The sequence below is a fragment of the Xiphophorus couchianus genome, chromosome 2, assembly GCF_001444195.1.
Source record: "Xiphophorus couchianus chromosome 2, X_couchianus-1.0, whole genome shotgun sequence".
In the NCBI taxonomy this organism is placed as follows: Eukaryota; Metazoa; Chordata; class Actinopteri; order Cyprinodontiformes; family Poeciliidae; genus Xiphophorus; species Xiphophorus couchianus.
The window spans coordinates 20,741,151-20,765,857 of NC_040229.1; the positions used below are offsets into that span (position 1 = coordinate 20,741,151).

Here is a 24,707-nt window from a genome sequence, read left to right on the forward strand (position 1 = left end):
AATCTGAGCAGAGGAGATGCAGTAATGTTGAATCACTTAAATCCTCCTGTTCCTCTCTGGCTATTTTACGATAATAAGACAACTTTTTATGTTTTGTTGTTATAATTCTTCATTTTACCAATCCTGTTTTGTGATTAGGATCTATGTATGGGTTTTTTTTTTCTTGTATACCACAGTTTACAGCCCAAAGCATACATTTTCTTGTGGAAAAAAAAACAAAGCAAAACAAATAAAAACCAATAGTAAAATAGAAGCACACATGAGGTCTCTCCAATAACAATGGTTATTGTTCTGTTCTGCATGACTTTGAGAACAGCGGTTGGAATGTTTGCTAACACACTACTTCAAAGGCCCAATATTGAGCAACACTAACATTGAAAAAGTTTACTTTTGTCTATGATTCATGAAAAGACTGCAGGAAAACTGAGAGCCTGACACTAATACTGAAAGAGTTTCAGGAATTTCTGGTCGACACATAGAATGCATTCCTAAAGAAGTAGTTCAGCATAGTTTTCACTTTAGGGTGTGCACACTTATGCAACCAGGAACTTGCAGAAGTTTGCTTTTTCTTGAATTGTGTAGGACATATGTCTTACTAAATGTGGAAACACTTTCTCATTTTTATGTAAGAAAAAGTCTAGCATCGTAACAGGGGTGTGTAGACTTTTTAAATGTGTTTTTCACAATAACTGCTGAAAAAAACCCAATATTATCCAATGTCATCCTGTTTACTATCTTCTCTCATTTCCTTTGAACCTCTTGCTGCAAGGCAACAGTGCTACCAACTGAGCCACTGTGCAGCCTGTATTACTTTATAATATATTTTTATATTTAATTATATAAAGTGTATGTATTTATTGATTTTACAGCATATGGCTCTCCTATCAGGCAGACAAATCTTGTCAAAAGTGTACAAACTACCACAGCGCACTGACCTACTGCTGAGAGCTATTAGGAGATGAAAGGTTCTTTAACTCAAAAACCCACATCAGGGCTGTGCTGTGTGGGGCTTCAATGACATCAGCCTAAGGTGTGACTTCACAGACGGATGTACAAAGGTCAGTTCTGTTACATGTCATGTTGCAGCTCTGGTGTACCACTGGGTGGTGTCCTGTTTGTGTATCTTTGTATCTCTGTGTGTGTTCCTGTGTGTGTGTGCATCTGAGAGAAGCTGAGGAGGTGAGGTAATCATAGGAGGCAGAAACTCACAATGAAGCTGTTCACAGAGACATTCCAGGGAGCCACATAAGGAGGTCTTTTTGTGTCCCTGTGTGTGTATGCATGTGTATCTTTCACTTTTCACCATGAATATGTGCATATGAAGTGGTGCGTGTGCACGCGGATGAGGCAATGTTTGAGAATACATGTGTCGGATTAAGAAAAAGGACAAATGAGAGCAGTCGAGGGGATGAGGTAATACTCCTCTTTACATCTTTGAATGTGTGCACAAAAGCGTTCATCTGGCTACTTTTATGTGCATTCAGAGTATGGCCAGAGATCCTGTTTAATGAGACAAGGTTTCTTCTGTAGACATTGACGTGACATGACGCTCAGAGAAGTGTGTTATTGTTCTTCATTCCTGCAGAATTTCTTCCAGGCCTGCATGCACCCCTGCAGAGTTGGATTTAAAATTCCTGTAGACATCTTTTAGTCACAGTCCTGATGAGAGGATTCAAACTAATGATTGCGTTCCTCAGACCCATTTCTTCATATGCTTGTGTGACTTAACTTCTGGACCTCCTTGCACCCCCCCCCCCCCCTCACCCACCCACCCATCAACACCTTGCTTTCTCTTCCATCCGAACCCTCTCTGTTACACTGTGGGGAGCTCCACAGATCAATGATTTCATAGAGAAGGAGCCAATGGTGCCATTAGGAGGTGAGCTCACCATCCTCGGGGAGATCTAACACATTATTCTCAATGACCTGGTGCACCTTTCCCATCTCTCTGTCCTCCCCTCCCCCACCTCCCTTGTCTTCCACCTCTCATCCCCTTCTCCTCCTCCTCTTCCTCCTTCCTCTCCTCTGTTTTATGGTGCTGAGAACAGAGCTCTATTTTTAGGCCCAGACTCCTGCGGTCATCACATCTGGCGCCAGTGGCCTCGATGCTCTCACCCTGGCCTCTAGATATACAAACACACACACACGCGCGGACGCACGCATACACACACACACACATCAGCCCCAGCCCCACCCCTATCCGTAACAAGGGCCCGCAAAGGTCAAAGTATATGAGCTACAAAATACCTATGACATCACCTGGCTGCTCTGAGAAGTGTTACAGGCTCTGAGACGCCTTGGAGCTGAAGAGTGACATAATGCTGCTTTTTTGCACTCAGTGTGCAGGTATTCACTGAGCTCCATTTTCTTTTTAATTCTTGCCTCACAAACATCCCAATAAACCTGCAGATGCACTCACACTGAAACACGCAATCATGTATCGTCGGTTTACGGGGGTGGTGATCCTAGTTTCATGCAACAGGGTTCAGCGATTCTGTCCCTCCACCCCCAACCCTTCATCAGTCTCATTGGTCTCACATGATAAGCTTGATGTCATCATTTGCTCCTTCTTTCCCTGAAAACTGGAGAATAAAACAGGCCTGTGTGTGCATGTACAAGCACCATATAATGCGTGTGTGTGTGTTGTGCGTGTGTGTTTATGTGAGCCATTGCCAAATGTTTCCACCATGACGTGATCTCGCTGCATTGCTTGCCTTTTGCTCTTCTTCTTCTCTTTCTGCTTCATCACACAGTCTTTCACTGGCTTAAACAGGCCTTGTACCAGGCAATCACATGGTAATATGTATGCAGGCACGCAAAGCAGGAGAGCTGTAGCTTTTTTTTTAATTATTATTATTTCATGTAAATGAGCAACATGCTTTACAGTGGTAAAATGCTGATCTTATGTTCGGGTAGTCATCTTAAGTCCTACTGTAACTCTAAGGTCCTGGGGTTCTAAGAGATGAGTGTAAAAGTGACAAAAATATCACATCTTAAATGTCCAGCAGCAGTAGCTTTCTCTCTCCTCTTAGAAATGTAGCTGCCCTGTTGAATGAGTGAAGTGCCCTAAATACTTTGGATGTAATGCTTATACAGTCCATTCATGGTGCATACCTTCCTGCTTTTGAAATCTATCTAAAGGCCTTTTAAGCATCCTAACCCACCCCGTTCATGCATTTGTCCTACATGGAATATAAATAGTTTGTTTAAAGCGTTACTAGGTAGTGTCAACAGAAGCTGAGGCTGGACAGCTAAGCTAACCCGGGACCCTGGTCCACCCCATCAGCACCTCATAACTCAAACCTCCTCATGAGTGCGGACCAAGTGCTCTGCTCTTTGTTTGCTGTACTGTGAGTGTACCGCTGCAGCCTTCCCGCTGATGCCTCTGACAAACATATGGAGTGGAAATTTCCAGAAGGAGCAAGAAAAAGGGAAAGGAGAAACTAACAATTATGCTGATTTGTCCTACTCATTCCTGGCCTGCATCCACTGAATTCCTTTCATGCTGGGACTGCCCACAGCAGTTCCTCTCATACCGTCATTCCCTGGAACAATGGTGGATTCCTGTTTATCACCGTGCCGGTTTTGATGTACTTTATCTCTGGTATGCTGTTGCGTTGCTCATTTTGTTGTTGTTTTAAGAGTTTTCATCTGAATTGCCTCACATTTGTAAAGTCTTTCTCTTGATAGGATTTTGAATTGATACACTTTAAATGTGTGTATTTTAATAAGCAAAAAATAAAAACACTGGAAAATTAACAATACCTTGTTTAAAAACACACAGTGGTGGCTTTTGGTTGACTACATAGAACTTTTAGGGCTAATGCTCTGGATCTGTGGCTGTTTCCTAATGATTAGGAGAATATTTTCCATTGCAACAGCAGCAGGCTAATTTTGGAGTTCCAGGGAAGCCTAGAGCTCCAGGTTCAGGAACGCTGCACAGAGTTTTGTGATCATTCTTCATCCTCTGGTTATCTCCTCCTCTGCACATACACTTGTAAACACACAAAATGTCAGCCATACACAACAATGTACACACATCCATAGAAGAAAGCGGTCCAGCACAGAAAGGCCGCTTCCCCCAGTGTTGTGTAACCATTTCCTGTTTCTGATAAGGGAACATCAAGGCTCCCCGGGGTGAAAGGGAGACGCCTAGAGAGATCAGCATGTACAAACACAAATTTACATCTCGAGAATGTGCTTGTCTACATGCACTTAATTATTTTTCCGGACCGAACAGTGAAACTCTGAAATTTCCCATCAAGCTCCAGGAAGGATTTACCAGTGATGTAGGCGTTGGCAGGCTGCACACACAGACAGCTTGTCCGGTTCCTTTCACTGCATCACGTCATTTCTTTTCTATTGTTCTTCTGTGGCTGACGGCATGATGTCACTGCCGTGCTGTGGATGTGACACATTTACACACATGTAAACTTGCACAGCTCCACACGCTCAAAGGTGGGGTCAGAAAAGCCAACCCTGGCCGGAAGTTCTGCAATATGAACCCATCTTTGTGGGGGTTTTTTTCAGAATTTGTCTGGTCCTGCAACTTACAGGCACGTGTGACTTGTATTTGTTGGTTATTTTTTCTTTTTTATGACGCATTTTATTAACTGATGCATATTATCCTCAGAGCAAGTTGTAGTCTGGAAAATATGGTAATTAGGACCACATCCAGAGACTTTTATTCAAAACCAGACTTTACTTTGCCATTATCTGCTTTTGATCAGTTTATTAAACTAGGTGATAGTTTTCAAAGAAAGAGTGACACAAATTCAGTTCTGACTTTGTGCAATAAAATATTGCAGGCTTGTTTAACTGTTGAGCAGGTGAAGAAAATCCCAATGTGAATTTTGCAACAAGTTTTTTTTTTTATGATGTTATTTGAAAGTCACACCATGTGAAAGATCATAATTGCTTTTTCTAATGTTGTGATCTATTTTTCTTCTTTTTTAATTCTAAATAAAAGAAGGTAAAAATATATTCTCAAATTTATAAATGACAGAAATTTCCCACTTACAAGTCTAAATTTCCAGCTTTTATATTCGTAATGAGCTGAACATTTTGATACTTTAATGGTTAAATTAGCACAAAAGATTGCAGAAGTAGTTAAGATAACAAAAAAAGTGTTCAGAAAAACAGTTTGCAGCAGGCGAATGCTTTAGAGCGTCAACACAATGTGCTGAATAAATTTAACAGACCGGTCAAACCATACATAGAAACACCCCAGTTCAGTCTGACACCGTTGTTTCTGGTGGTAAGACAGGTAGACAGGAGAGTAGAGGCGCCATCAGAGGACCAGATGGTATGGCTTTCTCTGCTGTGGGGACAATGTGTGTGTGTGTGTGTGTGTGTGTGTGTGTGTGTGTGTGTGTGTGTGTGTGTGTGTGTGTGTGTGCGTGGGGGGTGCACGTGTGTGTGTGAGTATGGCCGCCTGCTGTGCCGATAGGAGCTAATTAGCACCCAACTGATCCGAGACCAGCCTGGCTGTCTGAAAATATCAGCAGCAAAGGCTCATTACACTGGTCTCCTGTCAGCTCCTTCCTCTGAGAGTAATTCTGCTATAATGTTGCTGCTGCTCAGGGCTCCTGTTCTGTCCAGGTTCAGATGATTATCAAAAAACTGGGCTTTGAAAATTATTTGCATTTCTGGAATTTAACTTATATCCTATTAACTCTGGTTCCACCCATCCATCCATAGTTAAAATTGTGACCACTGTAATAATGTCAGTCATAAACCTGAAATAAATGTTTTGTATTTTTAAGAATCTAAGACTGACAACTCAGGAAATTTTAGTCTTTAAATGTAAGGTATTTTGGCATGAAAAACGTGGAGGAATCCTCACTACTGTACATGCGTGAGAAAGAGGGAAACATGTGTGTTTTCACAACCTCAGTGCTTTCAAATGTACAAATAAAAGCCCTGTGCATTGCTGCTGGTTATTAGCATTTAGAATGAAACCTGTGCAGACAAACTCACCTCTGGGGAAATCAGGGCTGAGAGGAATGTGAAGACATTTTTAATCTGTTCAATACTCCAGGCTAACGAACATGCTTCATGCAGATTTTATGCCTTTGTTTTACTCTCACACATCCACTGCTTATACATTTCAAACCTGTGCAAACAATTGTTCTCTTTTTATTAGTCTCAGCTAAAATAACTATAATAACACATAAAAAGGTGAACGTTTAATCTTGACCAAACCACAAAAAAAAGACTATACTGCCTGCTAGTGTTTCATATTAGTGCACAAAAGCTCCTATCTGTCTCCACACACAACTGCACACCCACAACACCCCCAACTGGGATTTTTAAGTACTTCATCTGGTTTATGAGGGCCCGTCTGGTTCTGAAAGCCCCCCTTGGTGCATTTGATAGCTTATACCCGCTTCTGTTCTGTCTTTATTCGCCTGTGTGTGTGTGTGTGTGCGTGAATCTGAGTGTGTAAGCATATATCCGAGTGTAAACTAATTTATCTCCAGTGTGGCAGATTTACTGGTGCAGTAGCCTCGGGTGCAGCGCTCCTCCAGGGGGTTAAGTTGTTTGGAGGGCAGGGGGTCTGCTGTTTGACTGATGTGAGCGGGGCCTCCCCTCCAGGCCGGGCAGACATAGATGAAGTCACTGAATGCATGAGCACGCATATGGTGAAGTAGCGCGCTAGTGCTCCATTTATCTGTGCACACATATCCTGTGTGGTATTTACTGAACAGAAACACTTCGTTCTTCTTTAGCTTATTTGCAGGTTTTCAAGTCATTATCCTCTATCAGATCAACCTTAGCAGAAGACATGCAATTAAGTCTTGACAAAGCCTTTAAAGGAACGAAGAGGTGAAGATGGGAAAAAAATATTTTAAGGTGTCATTTATCTTTTCATTCTTAATATTTCTTCCATTCATATATTCTTGCAAGTATTGATGTTTTCAAGTCCTGCGACACCACTGAGATCTAAATCGTTATTTCTTCTACCACTTCCCCCAACTTCAATTGCTCCATCCATCCTTCCTCGTTCTCCCTTGGTGACTACCTCACCCCCCAGGCATGGCAGCTGTGTTCTCCTGAAGGCATTACATCACTGCAAGAGCAGCCTTGTTACTGATCCCCTGACAACCAGCACCATCAACACACACACACACACACACATATGCGTGCATGCACATACAAAAACACGTACACGTGCACGAGCAGTTATGCTTGTATGTATTTGGAGTAAATATCTGCTCGCCCTTTGCCTGAACCCCTGCAGCAATGTCCTCCCCATCTTCCTTTCACCTTTGCACAGTTGAAACTTTTCCTCCTACCCCAGCACATGCACAATCTCGAGGCAAAACACACACATTAACTCATCACCCTAACCTGCCGGATCCAGGCAATGACGTCTTCCTTTGCTGCGATATCTTGACAGATGATCTGAGGTGTAGGATGACGCTCCTGTTGCTGCCTGTCTCAGTTGAAAGGAAAATGTTGGGACAGGCTTTGACAAAATATTTCAAGTGAAAAAAAAACAGTTGGCTCTTTATGAACTTTAACTGTTTTTACAATTAATACTTTCTGCTATATAGAAAAATGATGGATAAATGTCATCACTTTGAGGAAACCCAGTTTGGTTTTTGCAGAGAACATGTTTTTCCTCCAAAGTTGTTTTTTTTTTTTCTTTATGGATTTAATTGTTTCGGATTTAACAATATGGTTCACAATGAAATAATTAAATCACTTAATTTATATAGAAAAGCATGAGTTAAAAATGAATTAAATGGATTTCATGTGAACCTAAAAGAACAAATTGTGGCTCTAAAATGACGTGATCTCAATAAAATGTAATGATGTATTTAATAATATGAAGGAGGATTAACTCTTAACCAACAACTAACTTAATAATTTCTGAAATTTGTTCCTCTCTTTTAAATTTTTTTTCAGTCAGCCAAGCAGTCTTGCTAATTTTCCTCTATAAAATAATTTCAGACACCTTTTCTGGTTTCAAGACCCCCTATAGCTTTCACAAACCATCTCACTTTGTATCTCATGCTTCCGTCTCACACTCCTCTCCATTGCTATCCATGTCTGTTTTGGCTGTTCTCTGTATGTGTATGTGGACGTAAACTGTGCGTCGTCCCAGTAACAAACCCCACAGCATAGAAGCAAGCTGTAAATCTCAGAGGGAGCCTGAGAGGAGGGGGTGTCCAGCACACCTATTTTTGTTGCAGCTTTGGACACATGTGCAGTAAATAAAAAAGTTTTAAAAAAAAGAAGCCTGGCTGTCATTTATAGCATCTCGTCTGCAATCCTCTAATTAACACACCTACTATTCTGAGCCTTGTTACCCCACTGGGATCTGAAGACGAACTCAAATATCTCGGAGCATTAAAACCAGATCCGGAGACTGTTTTGTGTTGTTGTTGTTGTTGTTAGCTTCCACTGTTGTGGAGAAAGCTGCTTTATCACCTGGGGGCATGTGTGGAATCAAACTGAGAAGACCGTCCACTGTGATTGCAGTGTAACGACCCTGGTTGACCACTGCGCTGTGCCAGTCATCCCCCAGGCATTCGCAGATGGACAAAGTGTGCGTGGAAGTCTCTGACACTCTGCATTTTTCACAAAGCTCATCATCAGCAAAGTGACCTATTTCCTCTTTCTCCCTCCCCAGCTGTTAAACAGAGGTTGACGTAAGACTGTGTTCTCACCCATATATGATCATTCAGGGGTTCACAGCGATGAGATGAGGTCACTCGGTGTGCAGCTTAAGCCCCCGTCACCCTCCAATACCTCCCCCAACTCACTTCACATCTTGCATGAGCTTGATTGCCTTTTTGTGAGGGACAAATTATTGAATTTACTGAACTTAACTGAATGATTGGAAGAGTATTTGACTATTTATAATGGGAAATTATCATTATTATTATTATTAGATATTTGTGATCACTTTTTAAGAAATTGATGATAGATAGACCTCAAGTATTCAGGTAGATTGAACATATTCCCATTTTGTCACATCAAAACTACAAACTACAAAAGTGTGTCGTTAGGATTTTATGCGCCAGACCAACACAAAATATAAATTATCAAGAATCTTCCCAATTATTTCTAGAGTCTATTTGTTTTCAGCAGTGACGTGCGGTGAGGTTCATAGCTGGTGAGGCACTGACGTCATCAGAATCAGATTTGCAAATAGATGCATAGATTGACAGCAGTTTACAGGTTATGTTTCACTTCTGCATCCTTACACATACAAACTGTAGCTCACAAAACACACATTTCCTTAAAAAACAAAACAAAATAAATGTTATTACTGTCTTACCTTTACTTATAAAGGTTATTATCTCCTGCTTCGATTGAAAGTCCACTTGAGAAAACTTTTTTAGTGTTGTAATGTAGTCATCCATGTCGAAAGTCGGGATAAGCGAGAGGAAAAAAAATCACTATCTCTATTATAATCTATCGCTGCACTTGACTTGCTTCCCGAATCGTTTAGCCTAGCTCGCTGTCACTTACTCGGCAGTTGAGGAGTGAACAAGACGAACGTCTGGGATCTTGAGCGCCCCCTGCCATGAGGCAAGAGAACTGCCTGCCTCACCTCGAACCTGTTCTCTGCCGTTTATAATCGCTCATTACACGAAACACGTTACACAAACACAGTTGGTGACAAAAAGCACTGTACATTATATACATAAGCTAAATTATTGGAAATAAGTTCACATATTAAATTTGTTTAAACCATTTTATTGACGCCGTACAGCAACATGCTCTCTCCGCTTAGCAGCCAGCGCAGAGCCAGGGGTTGCGCAATCCAAGGTGAGGCAGAGCTCGCTGCTGCCTCACCGGCATCGCTTCCAAGCATTTGAATGGGAAAATAAGAAAATTCAGCGATTTTGAACAAATAAAAATCGAAATTGGTGAAGCTACATGAAAAATAAATATTTTTTAGTACAAACCACCGGATGAATATAACAATTTAAATTACTTTATGATTATATATTTTCTTTCTTTCCATGATGGCTGGTGAGGCACTGCCTCACCTGCCTCCCCTGACCGCACGTCACTGGTTTTCAGTCCCTCTTACTTTGATATTGCAAAATGAAATCCACTGATACCCAGATGTTTGATTGAGAACATTAAGACCAAAGAACACAGCAGATAAGACAGAGCTGGGAGAAAAAATAAAAGCAGGGTTAGCTTTGAACATCTCTCAGAGCTAAAACCGTCCAATCCATCAGTCAAAGGTGGAAGGAGTATGGCAAGAAGAGCAAAACAACAAAGATGTACACATGCAACAGTATCATAATGTGGAATGCTTTTCTTCAGCTGATAGAGAGAAGTTGCTCATAATTACTGTATAGATTGATGTCTGGTGCAAAGAATCTCCTTCCACCAGGACAGAAACCTTAGACATACAGCAGTGGCTCTAACACCATGCTTTAGATGAGTGCGTTCTTGTGTTAGAATGTATAAGGTACATAAAGTCCTAACCTAAATCCAATTGAAGATTTGTGGCAAGACTTGAATCAGTCTGACAAAGCTGGGGCTATTCAACCGAGAAGAAAATGCAAAAAAGGAAAAAAAGAGACCTGTAAAAGAGAGTAAAAATGCATGCTGCGCTCAAACTGGAAATAAAATATAATCTTATTTATTTATTTTCCAAGATCCTGTGATCCATTCCCACTAGTTGCTTAGTTTAATCTTAACTCCTTTTCCCCACTATGAGACATTTTGCCTGTTTCTATGATTCCTTGGTAAAGTAGAGGAGGCTTTGACCTGTCTGCTCTTCTCATCGCCTCTTCTGTTCCATGATGTTTTGCTTCATGTCGACTGTACTTACCTTTACTGTCCTCTGCTCTCAGCCGTGAAGTCAAAAGGATGAGAACAGAGTGTCCGCTGGAACGTTAAACACAAACCAGAACAGGAAGCGTTTGTGAAGTCAAACAAATTACATCATCTTTAGAGAAAGATCAGATATCAACAAACTAAGGTGGTCTTAAATCAAACTTTAAACATGTCATTTACTGCTAAGCTACAGTAAGTTTACTCAAGTCAACCTACTTATTCTTTTCTACAGTAACAGACAAGCATCTTTTAGATTTTCTTTCCAATTAAATAATAGTCTTAAAAAATACAAAATGACAAACTTCAGCCAGTCGCTGTCCTATTTTCTTTGGAATTGGCCACCGAGATGTTAGGAAGCATTGCAGCTTCGCGTGTCTTATTACATCTTAATATCTTCATCTCATCCTCCATCCCGCCCCGACAGAGACCAGCTCCATAACTAGGCCCCTGAGTTGGCCGCATATTTGCTGGCTGAGTAAGGAATGTGGTTACATGCCTTAGATATTAGCTATGACGGAGCGCTGGCTCCACGAGCGAGGGAGGAGGAGGAGAGGGTGCGAGCGGGGAGGGACAGAGGTTTGGTTGGAGTCTGAGCTCACGGCAAGTGAGCTCATTCAACCCCAGAGCTCGAAGAAGAGAGAGTGCAGCTCCGTCATCTTCCTCACAGAGAGAGTCATAGGAGGAGGAAGGCAGAGGGAGGAGTGGAAAGCATTGACGGAGCGAATGAGAGACGGGGGGAGTTGGAGCGGCACAACAATAGCAGGCTGCTCTTCTGGCTGTAGACGCTCAGACAGAGAGCGCTCAGAGGAACACACAGCCGCTCTGTGGAACCAGCTGCAGGCGGCTCACAGCTGGCGTTTACATACAGGCGTTACATTTTGTTTTTTTCTTTTTTTTTTCTTCTCGCTCTCATAGAGGCAAATAATCCTCACAAGACCAGAGAATTGCCTTTTATTGAGGCAGGAGCATTCTAGGAATTTTTGTGGTCCGGGCATCAGAATTTTTGGCCATATGTTGACTTGACGAGCGTCTCCACAGGCCACTTTGGACTATTTTTCATTGTCTTTGAAAGTCACTCAGTGGAGACTGGCGCAATTATTTAACCAGAGCGGAGTTTTCTGAACTTTTGATTTATAAACTCATCCTGACAAAGCACTTCTGTTTTTTTCCCCAGTATTTTTCATTTGTTTGTTGGCAAGGACTCTTTTTGTCTCCAACGGAGGGGGACACCTGGACATTTCTATCTGTGTGTGCGTTTAAGAAAGACTTTGTACTGGGGGGAATGCCTTTGGATGTTGTGATTGCCCCAGCAGAGGACTGCTTTTGGCCAGAGCTTCAGGAATCAGACATGAGGCTGAAGATCAGGGTTCGCCGGATGAAGCAGGGGAGAGAGCTTCGAGGTGTGTATCCACGTGGAGCATTAACAGCTGCAGTAGATGTGTGTGTGTGTGTGTACAAGAAATAAGGAACAGCTACATGTACAGGATGAAGGCCTGTGTGTATGCATGAGTGCATAAAATGAGTTGAGCTTCATGAGAGATGCACCTTTCAGGTATTCTGATGAATGCTGCAACTTAAAGATAGATGTGATGTGAATTTAAAGGATCTAAGCTAGATCCGTGCAGGAACCAATGTGTCCTCACTGTCTGTTTAGAGACACAGAATAGGAAGAAGAAGTGGATGGAATCATGAAGATGAGAAGCATAGAAGGGGAAGGAAAGGAGAAGCAGTAGGAAAAAAGACTGAGAGGGGGGAGACTGAGAGCCATGACCCGCAGTATGACATAGTGGTCACTAACTCTCACACTGTGGTCTCCGAGGTGTTTGGGTCTTTCTCAACCTTCTGCTTTGCTGTTTCCTGTTTGCAGTCTCTCTTTCTGCAGGATGGCGTTTCAGGGAGATTATGTTATCGATATGTGCAGAGTGCACTGCAGGTGTTTAGCATAACACATTTTCACACAGAGCAATGAGGCAATGCAGAGCAAGGCTTCTGAGGGAAAAGCCTTCAACAAAGAATCCCGCACATTGCACTATAACGTCTTTTAGAAATGGTCTGATGCAGATTGTTCTTACACTTGCCACTGTTCTGCTATAGCACATCCTTCACCACCCAGCATAAAAAAGAAATCACACCTTTGCCATCATCAGATGAAAATAGCCCTGTGTGTCACAGGTACAGAAGCATGTTGGCACGTCTCTGTGAGAACTGGCTTGAGCATGCAGACTAAATTATGGGAGAGTTTATGGGCCTATAATGCAATAACACGGCGCTGCTGAAACAGCAGGTGATCAAAGTGACACGTCCTCGCTATCTGCACAGCCAGATAGAGGAACAATAAAAAGTTTAACCGTCAGCAGGTGTGGCGACGTGATAATCATAAAGCTGACACCATGCATGACAGGCGATGATCTCACCCTCTTAGTTCATCAGTATTCTGTCTGTTGGCCTATTTCTGACCAAAAACACACACACACTCCTGCTTCTTTTCTGGCTGCAGTAAAGCCTTTGTGAAGCTGAGAGGGACATGTGTGCAATGATGTCATGTTGGGAGGCTGAGCGGGAGGGAGGGGGGGTTACATTGAAATGCTAATGTCCCCTCATAGTGGAGGGGACAGCTGGAGGGCCACAGAGGAATGGCGTAATGTCTCCCCTCATATGAACCACAGGGGAAAAGCAACAGAGGGGTGCAGGGTGGTCATTCGCCCAAATCAATGCCCCCCGGGCTGTTGGGGTGTGTGTGCGTGCGTGTGTGTATGGAGCTCATTTTCCCCATTAAAAGACAAGGTAAAAAAAAAAACTAAGTGAAACCTACACAAAAGCTAAGAGCAGATTGTATTGACAGGGCAGTCAGTGATGTAACAGTGGAAATCCCATTAAAAATAAATGACATTTGCAACAAAAGGTTTTGAATAAATGAATTGAAGCCCTTTTTGATTCTAACTCTATCCCTTGCTGCTTTAGTTGTTCAGAGCTCTTGCAAAAATAAATCCTGATCTAAAAATAAAAGGAACTCATTATCAACAGAGTTTACTTCACTGCATCAGTGATGAAGTGAACAACATTTTATTTTTATGACCTGCAAATGCAATTTTAGCTCAGATCTAACGTCAGAAGATCTATAGCAGAAAAAGATGTATGTACATTTTTCAACATATTTTTTCTAGCCTTCCTGCCTTGTAGCTGTAAATAATAATGTATATTAGGAGGAGTGGTAAAAGAAATATGAGGAAGCAGTTGCTGTATACACGGCGTTGCTATTTTGAAAGAAGACAAAATGCTTACAGCGTAAATATTTTAGCCTTCTATAGCTTCTTATTTTAGGGATTTATATAGTGACAACAGCTAGTGTAACCAAAAACAGCAGTCTGCATGAATTACCTTGAAATTGCTGACCCTTACCCTAACTCTGACAAGCTATGCAGCCTTCCCGCTATCCGCTGAAGTGTTGCTCTCTCTCGCTGTCACACAGGATGAACGAGTCACATAGATCTCTTTTAATGTGGTAGAAAATATACTTTCCTTTTAGAAACTTTTTTACAGCTTCCTTTTATTTCTTCTGACTTTATTTGTGAACACTTAACACTAATATCTAGGTTTTAGTCTTCTACCCACAGTAAAAACTGAACACAGAATAGCACCAGCACCAGAGAAAGATGTGTTTTTTGAGTTTCCATTCGACCAGTCACCAGTGTGTCACCAGTGTGACCTGATCAACCTGAAAAAAGATGTACTATACTAATCAATACCCAGTTTCTTGATTTAACAACAGTGTGTATTGATTATCTAATCACATACAGAGAACAGTCTCATTAGATTTTTTTTAGCATGTTAATAAATAATGAGATAATTGTTCTCTAGTTTCATGTCAATTTAACTTTATAGCTAAATTGACATTGTTTTAAAGTCTTTAAAACTAAGACATAGCAATGAGGCCTAAGAAATAGATGATTTACTTCTTTTTTTTTTTACATTTACAGTCATGCCAATATTTATTGTCTCTTGTCCTGGGTGTCGGGGGTAGAACTGAAGAGTAAGTGTTTATTAGAAAGATAATTTCACAGAAGTGACGAGGAACAAACAAAGAAGCCCTGGGTTCTTGGCTCCAACAGAGGAAGAACGTTAAATAATCAGTTGCATAAATGATGAAGTGGGCAGAGAGGAACGGAAAAAGGATGCCGATGGTGACACAGTGCCCTCTTTCCTGGTTGTGTGTTTTCCTTCTTGCCAGAACATTTCTTACTTTTTCTTTTTTTCTTTTTAAACAGTGTGTGTTTAGAACTTGGTTAGTCACATCCTGTCCAGGGTACATTTTCATGACTCCAGCGTGACAACTTTTTCTTCTCGAACAGAGAACACTTGTCTTCGTTTTCTAAATGTGCCGTTGATTTATTTTTGCCTCTCAGCGTGTTGCTGAGTTCAGTGCAGCAAGATGTCAGTTTTCCTCAGTATCACGCTGCATTACGGGTGAACTCATCTCTCTCTGTTTGACTTTTGATGTCATCCCCATGGACAGGGTTTTTTCTATGACTTCATTGTGAGTGTACTGTTTGTTTGGATTGGACTGAACACATCATTCACATGTGGGGACTGTTTAGCCATCTCTCTGGACCTTTTGGGTATCATCATGTCCTTTTTTGTGTTATTTTTTTTCATCCTGGCAACAGTCAGAAGGACAAGTTAAGCCAGCTGTCATCAACATCTCTGCCCTCCTTCATCGTCATGGCAGCCTTAAGTAGAGTCAGTTCAGGTGACGAAGTGCCTATCTCCTCTGTGACTAACGTCCATTAGTGGCAGCAGTGTAAATCTTTGACCACAGGAAGGTGTTTTGTAGTTGACGTAATCCCGCTGTAATGTAATCGCTCCTAAAAAAGCAGCCGAGCGGACCCATTCTGGCTCCTTATCTCTGACTCCAATCTTCCTTCATGCCAGTAACCCCTTACTCACTCCCTCAGTAGCACGCTCTGCTCTTTAATGTTAATTTAACACATCTTGGTCCGCTGCAGTAATTATTTATCCAGATCAAAGAGTGCAAATGCACACACACACTTTCTCCTCATCCACTCACTATGTGGAACATCCTGTCCACGAATCTTCTAACAATTCTCTAACAATGTCTGGACACACAGAGGGAAATGGTTGCTGTCTGACGTAAGGCGTTTTTTTTCCTGTTGATTTATCGGCCTGCAGGAAAGTAGCATTTCCTCAAACCTCTACATTAGATTCTATTTATTTCTCTATGTATATATGTTCTGTGTCAGAGGTTCTCTGGGAAAAGGTAAACCAGGAAGGAGCCCTTCAAAAAGCATTTCCTCTTTCTGTTTTATCAATTAGAGGGAGGCACTCTGCTACAGGGAGGCCTGAGGCAAATATCTCAACAAATATAGGCTTGTTCTAGCATGACAGGCCTCCCTCAGAGTTTACATTAACTTTTTCCACCTAAATCGTTATCTGATCATTCTTTCTGCATCCATCCATCTCTGCGCTCCACCCCCTCTGCCGAGGAAAGCACTGATGTCATCGCTCTGCCGGTTGCCATTAATAGCTGGAAACAGACAGCCCTTCTTCACTTTCCTCTTAAAGGCACAGTGCACCCTGAGCAGCACTGGGTCATGATTGTTTCACGCAGTCCTAATGTGAATATTTATTATTGATGTTGAAGGACATTTCATACTTTCTTTGGAGATTGCATTGGCCTTGATATCTCTACATCTGGCTTACAATCAGATCTGCTTGGACAGAGTTATGTGTGCTTCTTCTGAGCAGTGATGTCATGTCTCATTCACGCTCACTCTGTGATCATTTGTGTGCATGTGTTTAGCGCTCGCTCTACCTCCCAGATTGGGTCAGGCAGGGCTGAACGTAGATTAGGTTCTAATCTCCTTCTCTGGGGCTCAAAGTTTTCCTTGAAGCTCTCCGTTTTCCTTTTCCGCACTCTGCACCCACTCCTCAACACACACTCCACTAAGCCCTCACCCTGTTTCCTACCCTGTAGTTATACAACCACACTGCTGCAGAGTAATTATGATTATTATGGGGATATGTGTGCATGCATGCGTGCGTGCGTGCGTGCATTAGGTGGAATAACTATTAAAGCAAGTGGGAGTGAATTTTGAGCATATGTTGAAAACCAGATCGTGATCTCCATGTGCTAACATGTGTGGGGGGGTGTGCGGGCGTGTGTGTGCGTGTAGGGGTGTGTGTGTGGGTGTCAGTGGGATGTTTCTGGGCCTCTGTCCTGGCCCTGCACCTGTGGCCTCTCTCATTCCCTCAGCCTGACGCAATGCACTGCTACAGGACATGAGCTCATGCAGGAAACAGAGCCACACACATACACATATGCCAAAAGTGGAGCCGCCTGCCTCTTAAAGGGCCAGACGTGCATTCCTGGCCACCCAGCAGTTAACCCAACTTGCACACAGAAGCACAGAGAGCCTCCTTTCTTTCGCTTCTGTTTCACTAAGCAGGACCCAGACATTGTAGCCCAGATTCAGCCTCCAAGTGTCTATTGAACGTGTGTCCACGGCGCTAATGGTGACAAAAATGGAGTTTCCACTGTGGTATGCGGTTGTTCAGTGGAAAATCATTAGTGCACCTAACTGGTTTTTGCCTTCTGTCTCTGCAGGAGGTTTCGCAGCTTTTTCCTCCTGTTTCCCCGGCCTGTGCGAGGGGAAGCCTGCCACTGCACTCCCAATGAGCTTGTCCCAGCCCTGTTTACCTGTGGCAAATGTAGGACCAACTCGCATCCTGCCACACCTCTACCTGGGTTCACAGAAAGACGTTCTCAACAAGGTGAGATTGAATCACCAATTTTGAGGATAAGACTGGCAGCGTAATCTACCATGCATAACCCCAAACCTGTTTTTGCCAATCCCTTTAGGATTTGATGTCTCAGAATGGCATCACTTATGTCCTGAATGCCAGCAACACCTGTCCCAAACCGGACTTCATCAGTGAGAGCCATTTCATGCGCATCCCAGTGAACGACAATTACTGCGAAAAACTGCTGCCCTGGCTGGACAAAACAAATGAGTTTATAGGTAGGAGACCTCAGTACATTTAAGCAAGTTTAAACTCAAGGTAGAGATTAGAAACGCAATTGTAAACCATGGAGGTGGACTCCTGTTAAATGCTGTGATACTCAAAAAAAAAAGAAATTCTGTACATTTTCAGGTTAAACATTCATTTAGAGTATAACATCCAATTCTAATTAGGTCTTAATGCCAAAAACAGTGAAAATGCTAATTTTCATACATCTAGAATTTGAACTAAAGATTATAAAATACAGCCAATACTTATTATAAATGCTGAAATGGCTATTTAATAAGCCGACTTTGACAGATTCTAACTGAATCTTTAAAGGCTAAACATTAGCCAGTTTGCAGAGCTTACAAATGTCTTGGATTTTGTCATCTTATCCTACTGGGTCCCCAAAATGCTGTCACTATGCTGATTTAAAAGTGGAGAAGGCTTTTGCAATGCTTATGTAACAGAGTGTTGTTGGCCAGCTCAAAGCCTTTATTAGCCGACTGTCAAAACAGCTGAGGAACATCCCAAGAAGTACTTCCTTTAGTACTTCAAAATTTCAAACATAAACAGATGGTGCCAAGTTTAAAGCAGCCACCTTCATACGGTGTAGATAGTGTCATGCTAACAAGTTGGATAGCATTCTGATAGGTAGACTTTACATTGACAAGAAATAATATCATATTATTTCATATTTCAAGATCTGATGTAACTTTTTTGTTTTGTCCCTAAGTACAGAATGTTTCAAAATGTTAGTCCTAAGATGTCGGCCTCCTTGTTTGTCTTTTGAAAGTTATTGTCCTCTGAACAGGAACCACAAGAGGCACTACAGCTTTCTAACAGTTTTCACAAAAATCCTTTGTCAAAGAATAGACATTTCAAGGGTTGACAGTATTGTATTTGTGAGTATTTCTATTTTTTAGTTACAATCTGATCGTTTTTCTCTCAACAGACAAAGCTAAGGTGTCAAACTGCAGAGTGATTGTGCACTGCCTAGCTGGAATTTCAAGATCAGCCACCATCGCCATTGCATACATCATGAAGACAATGGGCTTGTCATCAGATGATGCCTACAGGTATGTTTGCCCCTCCCACTCACCTCCAGTTAAGCTAGGGTGTCATCTTTTTTGAAAGGATGAAAGAAGAAGAAATCCCATTTTCATTATGAAATGAAATTGTTAAAGCGGTTGCCAGGTTGCAGTTTGTGCAACAGAGTTTGTTTTGGCCTTAAAGGACAAAGCATTTATTGCATATTGTGCATCAGTATAATAGTGGCCCCTCTCAGACCTCATATAACTTTACACAGGATTTATTGCCGTACTTTGCCTTCAAATAGTTTTCAAACAACTAATCTTTTCAACTCTTTTTCTTTCTGACAGGTTTGTAAAGGACAGGAGGCCGTCCATATCCCCAAACTTTAACTTCCTGGGTCAGTTGCTGGAGTTTGAGAAGGGCCTGCGATTACTACAAGCTTTAACTACAGATGACAAGAAGTCTGAAAACAACTCCAAACAAAGCTCTGAGGTTGATGGGGTCTCTGCTGGTTTTGAGATCAACGGTCACCACACCAGCTGTGACTCATCGGTGGCAGATCCTCACACCAAGACTGAACCCAAGTTACCATCTCCCACTTCCCTCCAGCAGGGCTTTAACGGCCTGCACCTCTCGGCAGAGAGGATTATGGACACTAACCGTCTCAAACGCTCTTTCTCTCTGGACATTAAATCTGTCTACTCTCCTAGCAGTCCGCATTGCCCCAGCATGGCACCCACTCATTCTGAAGACATCCCCAAACTGTGCAAGCTCGACAGCCCTGGAACCGGCACCTCCAATGGTGTCTGCTCCCAGTCGCCCGTCCTCGACAGCCCCGGCTCTTTCGATTCACCATTCCCCTCACCAAGCAGCGGGGGTAGCATTGGGGGTTTGGGTGGAAGTGAAGGAGTCTATCGATCTGGCACATCCTCATCCAGAACCAGAAGAAAAACTAAGCACAGCTGTGGTAATTCTCCAGTCCACTCCCATCTGCATCATCCTCCCCAATCCCTCAGCTTGTCGCTGGACCACAAGAGCCCCAGCCTGGAAGAAAACCTGAGGGGTTCCCCGCTCCTCTCGCTACCCTCCCTGCCATCTTTGGGTTCTGGGGCTATGTGGACCAAACACAGAGACACTGTCCAGGCTACAACTCCTGTCACTCCAGTCACCCCAACCACGGACGCTCCCTGGCATTTTGGAGCAGACGAAGGTGGTCAGGGAGAAATGGAGCTGGGAGGAGGAGATGGAAGGAGAGCGGAGTCATCGGTGCGGTTTGGTAGCAGTTCAGCATACGTGGCGTTTGGATGTAGCGAAGGCGCCAGGTTACGGGACAAATCCCAGAGGGAGAAGCCCTCAGGGTCTCAGACACAGAGGGACCACTGGGATTCCACGTCCGCCAGCTCGAGTAACAGTGTTCCTGCATCAGAAAAACAGTTCAAGCGCCGCAGCTGTCAGATGGAGTTCGAGGAGGGCATCTCCGAGACAAGGTCCAGGGAAGAACTGGGGAAAATCGGGAAGCAGTCAAGCTTCTCCGGAAGCATGGAGATCATTGAAGTGTCCTGACAGATAATGGACCTGGTGAATGCTATCCCGTGGGGGCAAAAATGGACCTGTTTTAAGGGAGTGCCAGAAGAAGAAAAATGAGGTGGAGACAATGAAGGTTTTTTTTTGTGCTCCCCTCCACAGACAGTGTTAAAGACTCCAATTGAGGGAAGGGCAGATACAAGCTGAGAGTTAATGTGAACAGTTTGCAAACCTGGACTGACAGAGCCTCAGATGTGATGTTTTAGGTAGTCATACTTATTCTGAACTCTTAGAAATTGGAGGAAATCCTGGGGGAAGGGGAGTTAAAGTTGTGGCTGTTGGTACTGCAATTTTTTATTTCTGTCACAGGTTAAAAGATATCACCCCAAGTAAGCATCACATTGCATCTTGATCATACAAAATTCCCTGATGTTCAGACTCGTACTGTTTATCTGTGGTTAAATGTAGTGTGGGCTTCAGTGGGTGTACAGCTTGTGATTTGATCCTAGCCCCATGTTTCGTCCCGAACTTCCACCCCTGTGTCAGAGAACCCTGCACGGCTACATCCGCCCACCACCACCTTTCCCCTGTGGTCCGGCCCGCCCCAAATGCTGCAAAAGAACACCACCAACTGTAGTGGACTTAATATTACTGTGTCCTCCTACTATCACAGCACAAAGCAGAGAGGTCCAACGGACTTAACATAAAGACGGTACTGCATTCAAATAACGAAGGATCCTCTGTATTCTGTTGAGGAAAAGACTTGTAACAATGGACAGTGTGTCCCTCCAAAGCACAGTACATTTATCCTGACTTTGGCTCCTTTTGTTTCAAATGTTAACAGCATGATAAGACTGAGGTTTCCGGATCCACCCAGGCCTTTCCCCACTGAGCCACTATGGCCAGAAGAGAGCATGCACCTGAAAGGCTGACTACAGACAGACAAATACTATATATATACAATATGAATATATATAGCAATTTTAATGAACTTCTGTTCAGTTATAGTTTTAATTTATTGTACTGCTTCATTCTGGTAATGAGAAATAATATAATGTTTTGTGGATTCTTTTTTTTTTCTTCTGTTGAATTGTTATTATTATTTGATGTATGGTATTTATGAACACACACTCATTACAAATACACACATTCAACAAAATTCAAGCAAGCAATATGTGCTGTTCCTTTTGTTTGAGAGAGTGATGTATGACTTTGAGATGCACTTTTCTGCTGAGTGATTACCATTCACATCCTGACAACACGATATTCCAAAAGCCAAGTTTTTGCTTCTGTTTTATAAAAAGAAAAGGCACAGAAGTCCCACTGATGAGTTCTTTAACCGGACCTCTGTATTGTGAATTCAGGAGTTTGTCACAACTGAGGGCCCAATTATGACTGAAAAGACTGTTTTACTCAGCTGTGTGGAGATAAGAAAAGAGCAGCCTAACAACTCCTTGACCATACTCTTATATATGTTGAAGCAAATGAGCCTGTCTTACAGCTATGGCTGTGAACAAGTATTTGTCCCTCACTGATTTGTTTTGTTTCTTTCTCTTTTTTCCCCCTCACACTTAAGTGTTTCTGTCATCAAAATAGTGTTTATATTTGGCAAAGATAACCTGAGTAAATACAAAATCCAGTTTTTTAACAACAGAAAAAGTTATTCAAGTTATTATGTTAAAAAAAAACCCGGATGTTTAAAAAAAGAAAAAAGAATTTCTTCCAAATCCTAATAACTGGTTGGACTACCCTTGACAATCCTTTAGGATTTTCTCGCATAGAACAAAATTCTATGCGTGTATTTTGCACGACTTGATTACCTCAAGTCGTGCAAAGCAGCCTCCGACCATCACTCTATCACACAGGTGTCAAACTCCAGTCCTGGGGGGCCACTGCCCTGCAACTTTTAGATGTGCCTCTGCTGCACCACACCTGAATAGAATAATTAGGTCATTAGCAAGGCTCTGGAGAACTGATCTACACAGGAAGGAGGTAATTAAGCCATTTCATTCCAGTGTTTTGTACCTGTGACACAGCTAAAAACTGCAGGACATCTGCCCTTGAGGACTGGAGTTTGACACCCCGGCTCTATCACAATAATGTTGAATGTAGGTTAAAAACAAAAAAATAAATAAATACTGCGGTAGTTTTTGCCATATTTGATGGGATGCATACCTTTCTGCTTTTGTCTCTTCAGTCTAAGTATAAGAATATGCCTCTGTAATATTTATGGTCATCAGTTTTCACCATAGAGCTTTCTCTGGATGCCAATTTTCCCAGTCTCTTTCTTATTTCTCAATGATCTGACCTAAGACAAGTGAGACATGTAGAGCTTTAGAGGTTCTTCTGTTGTTAATGATCCTTATTGATCTTTGCTGGACTTGCAAAAATGTACATGACTGTCTAACTGGTAACGACAAGTGACTCCTGATTTGACAGTAGAATTATGTTTTCGGATTGGGCCAGGTTAGCATAAGCAGATTTTTCCACCTTAACAGATAAATTCAAAATTGCAACCTGCTTTTTCTGTTTTACTCTGGTTGTCTTTGTTTGCTATACGTTTCTTGATACTATAAAATATGTAAGTGTGAGGAAAAATGCTGAAACAGAAAAAAATGTGCGAGGAGCCAATAGTTTTTCGCATCAATGTGTATGCTAACAGAAGTACGCTGTCACGGTTTTCAGATCTTCTCTGAGCTAGTGATGCTCACAGCTGAAACTATACATTCATGGCACACTGTACGCCCCTCTCACTTACAGTATATTCACACATGAATCCCTACACACACCCTTTCGTTCATTCTCAGGGGATCTTTTGGTGAGCCAAGCCCAACACAGGGTACACAGCTGCTGGTACATCAGCACAATGCATGTCCATGAAGCACCCTCTCTCTCTTTCTCTGTTTTTTATCTGTTTTTACAATAATTTTTAAATTTCCAAAGCTTTGATCACAAGAGCATAACACAATGAACATAAAAATAAAAAAAATCGGGCTCTTCGTATTTCGAGGTAGAAGGAAGGGAAATAAATGAGCTCTCCTGGTGTGAGAAGGTTATTTATTTGTAATGTAAAATGTGTTTGATATTTTTCTTTTGACCCTGGATTAGCTTTACTGTCTGGCGATCTCTGACCTTTTGACCTTATGCTGCTACAGCTACAAGTTCAGATAAGTCATGTGTTTCCTGAAGAACCTTTTTTCACCTTACTCCCCATATTTTTAAGAATTGTTATTTATGCTATGTAACAAGAATGATGCAGGCTGTCCCCTTTGCTACATTATTATTACTATTATTATTATTATTATTATTATTATTGTTGTACATAGCAACGCATCTAAGAACACTGATAAATTTAGACAAGTTTTTAAAATAAAATCCTGATACCTTAGGCTGCTTGATGCAAAAATACCTCAGGTTCTATTGAAAGGCTTTTCCTTCCCCTGTATATGTTTTGTGAAAATGAGACAAAAATACAGACATGACAAAATACATACCTCTTGTCTGCTTCATTTTCTTGTGTGTTTGCATAAATGGGACCCCAATGGAACGTGACACAACAGAACAGTGCAAAAACCACAGTAAGGCAACCGGAACCTAGGAAATGGTTATTGATTTTGTGTTGAACAATCTCCACTCAAACCACACAACAAAGTTAATGATTTCTCTTTTTCCAACATTGTCATTTTTATTTGTATTTTCCAAAAGGTTTCAGAATTTAGGTTTTATTTTGTGTTTTAGGTTTTATTTTGTGTTTTATTCACAAATGGTAAATTTGTAATTTTACACAAATTTACCATTTGTGCAAAATGGTAATTTTACACAAATATTGCGGTACTTATTACGTCGTAAATCATTTCTCACAAAGCAGAAATATCCTGGGTTTAAGATAATCTCAAATCAAATTATGTTAATTAAAACATGATATATTGATTGGGGAGACACAACCCAGTATTCAATAACAGAACAAATATATTCATATAAAAAGATACGTTTTCCCCACATAAAATCACTTGAAGTTGACTGAGGCGAAGTAAAAACTGATCTTCATATTGTGCTTGAAGCAGTCCTCAAAATTGCAAAATTCACTTTTTACAGTTTACTTGGAACTACTACTTTTTTTGTAAGACCTTCAACAAAGGCCATTTTATCTTTCTCCCGAAGGAGAACATTAAGTCGTTGGCAGCAGTATCTCAGCTGATGTTCTCCTCCAGGACGATGTCACGGCTAAACAGAATACCAGAGCAGATGTAGGTTCTATAAAAAGCAACAAAAACTGAGAGAAAATAGGTCAAAGTTGAACTAACAGCAGGTTA

General features: G+C 41.8%; 1 protein-coding gene across 4 annotated transcripts in view; it reads left to right on the forward strand.

The window, feature by feature from the left end:
- The window catches only part of dusp8a (dual specificity phosphatase 8a), a 47,491-nt gene extending 23,606 nt beyond the window's left edge, over nt 1-23,885 (forward strand). For 3 of the 4 annotated variants that reach the window (XM_028035865.1, XM_028035874.1, XM_028035883.1), the window contains exons 4-7: nt 17,438-17,604; nt 17,693-17,852; nt 18,791-18,914; nt 19,218-23,885. In XM_028035865.1, coding sequence (XP_027891666.1) covers nt 17,438-17,604; nt 17,693-17,852; nt 18,791-18,914; nt 19,218-20,433 — 1,667 coding nt within the window. In that variant the 3' untranslated portion in view covers nt 20,434-23,885. Of the gene's footprint in view, nt 1-11,417; nt 12,216-17,437; nt 17,605-17,692; nt 17,853-18,790; nt 18,915-19,217 lie in introns of those variants that run through there. The other variant, XM_028035892.1, reaches the window with a different exon arrangement.
- The last annotated feature ends 822 nt before the right edge of the window (nt 23,886-24,707 follow it).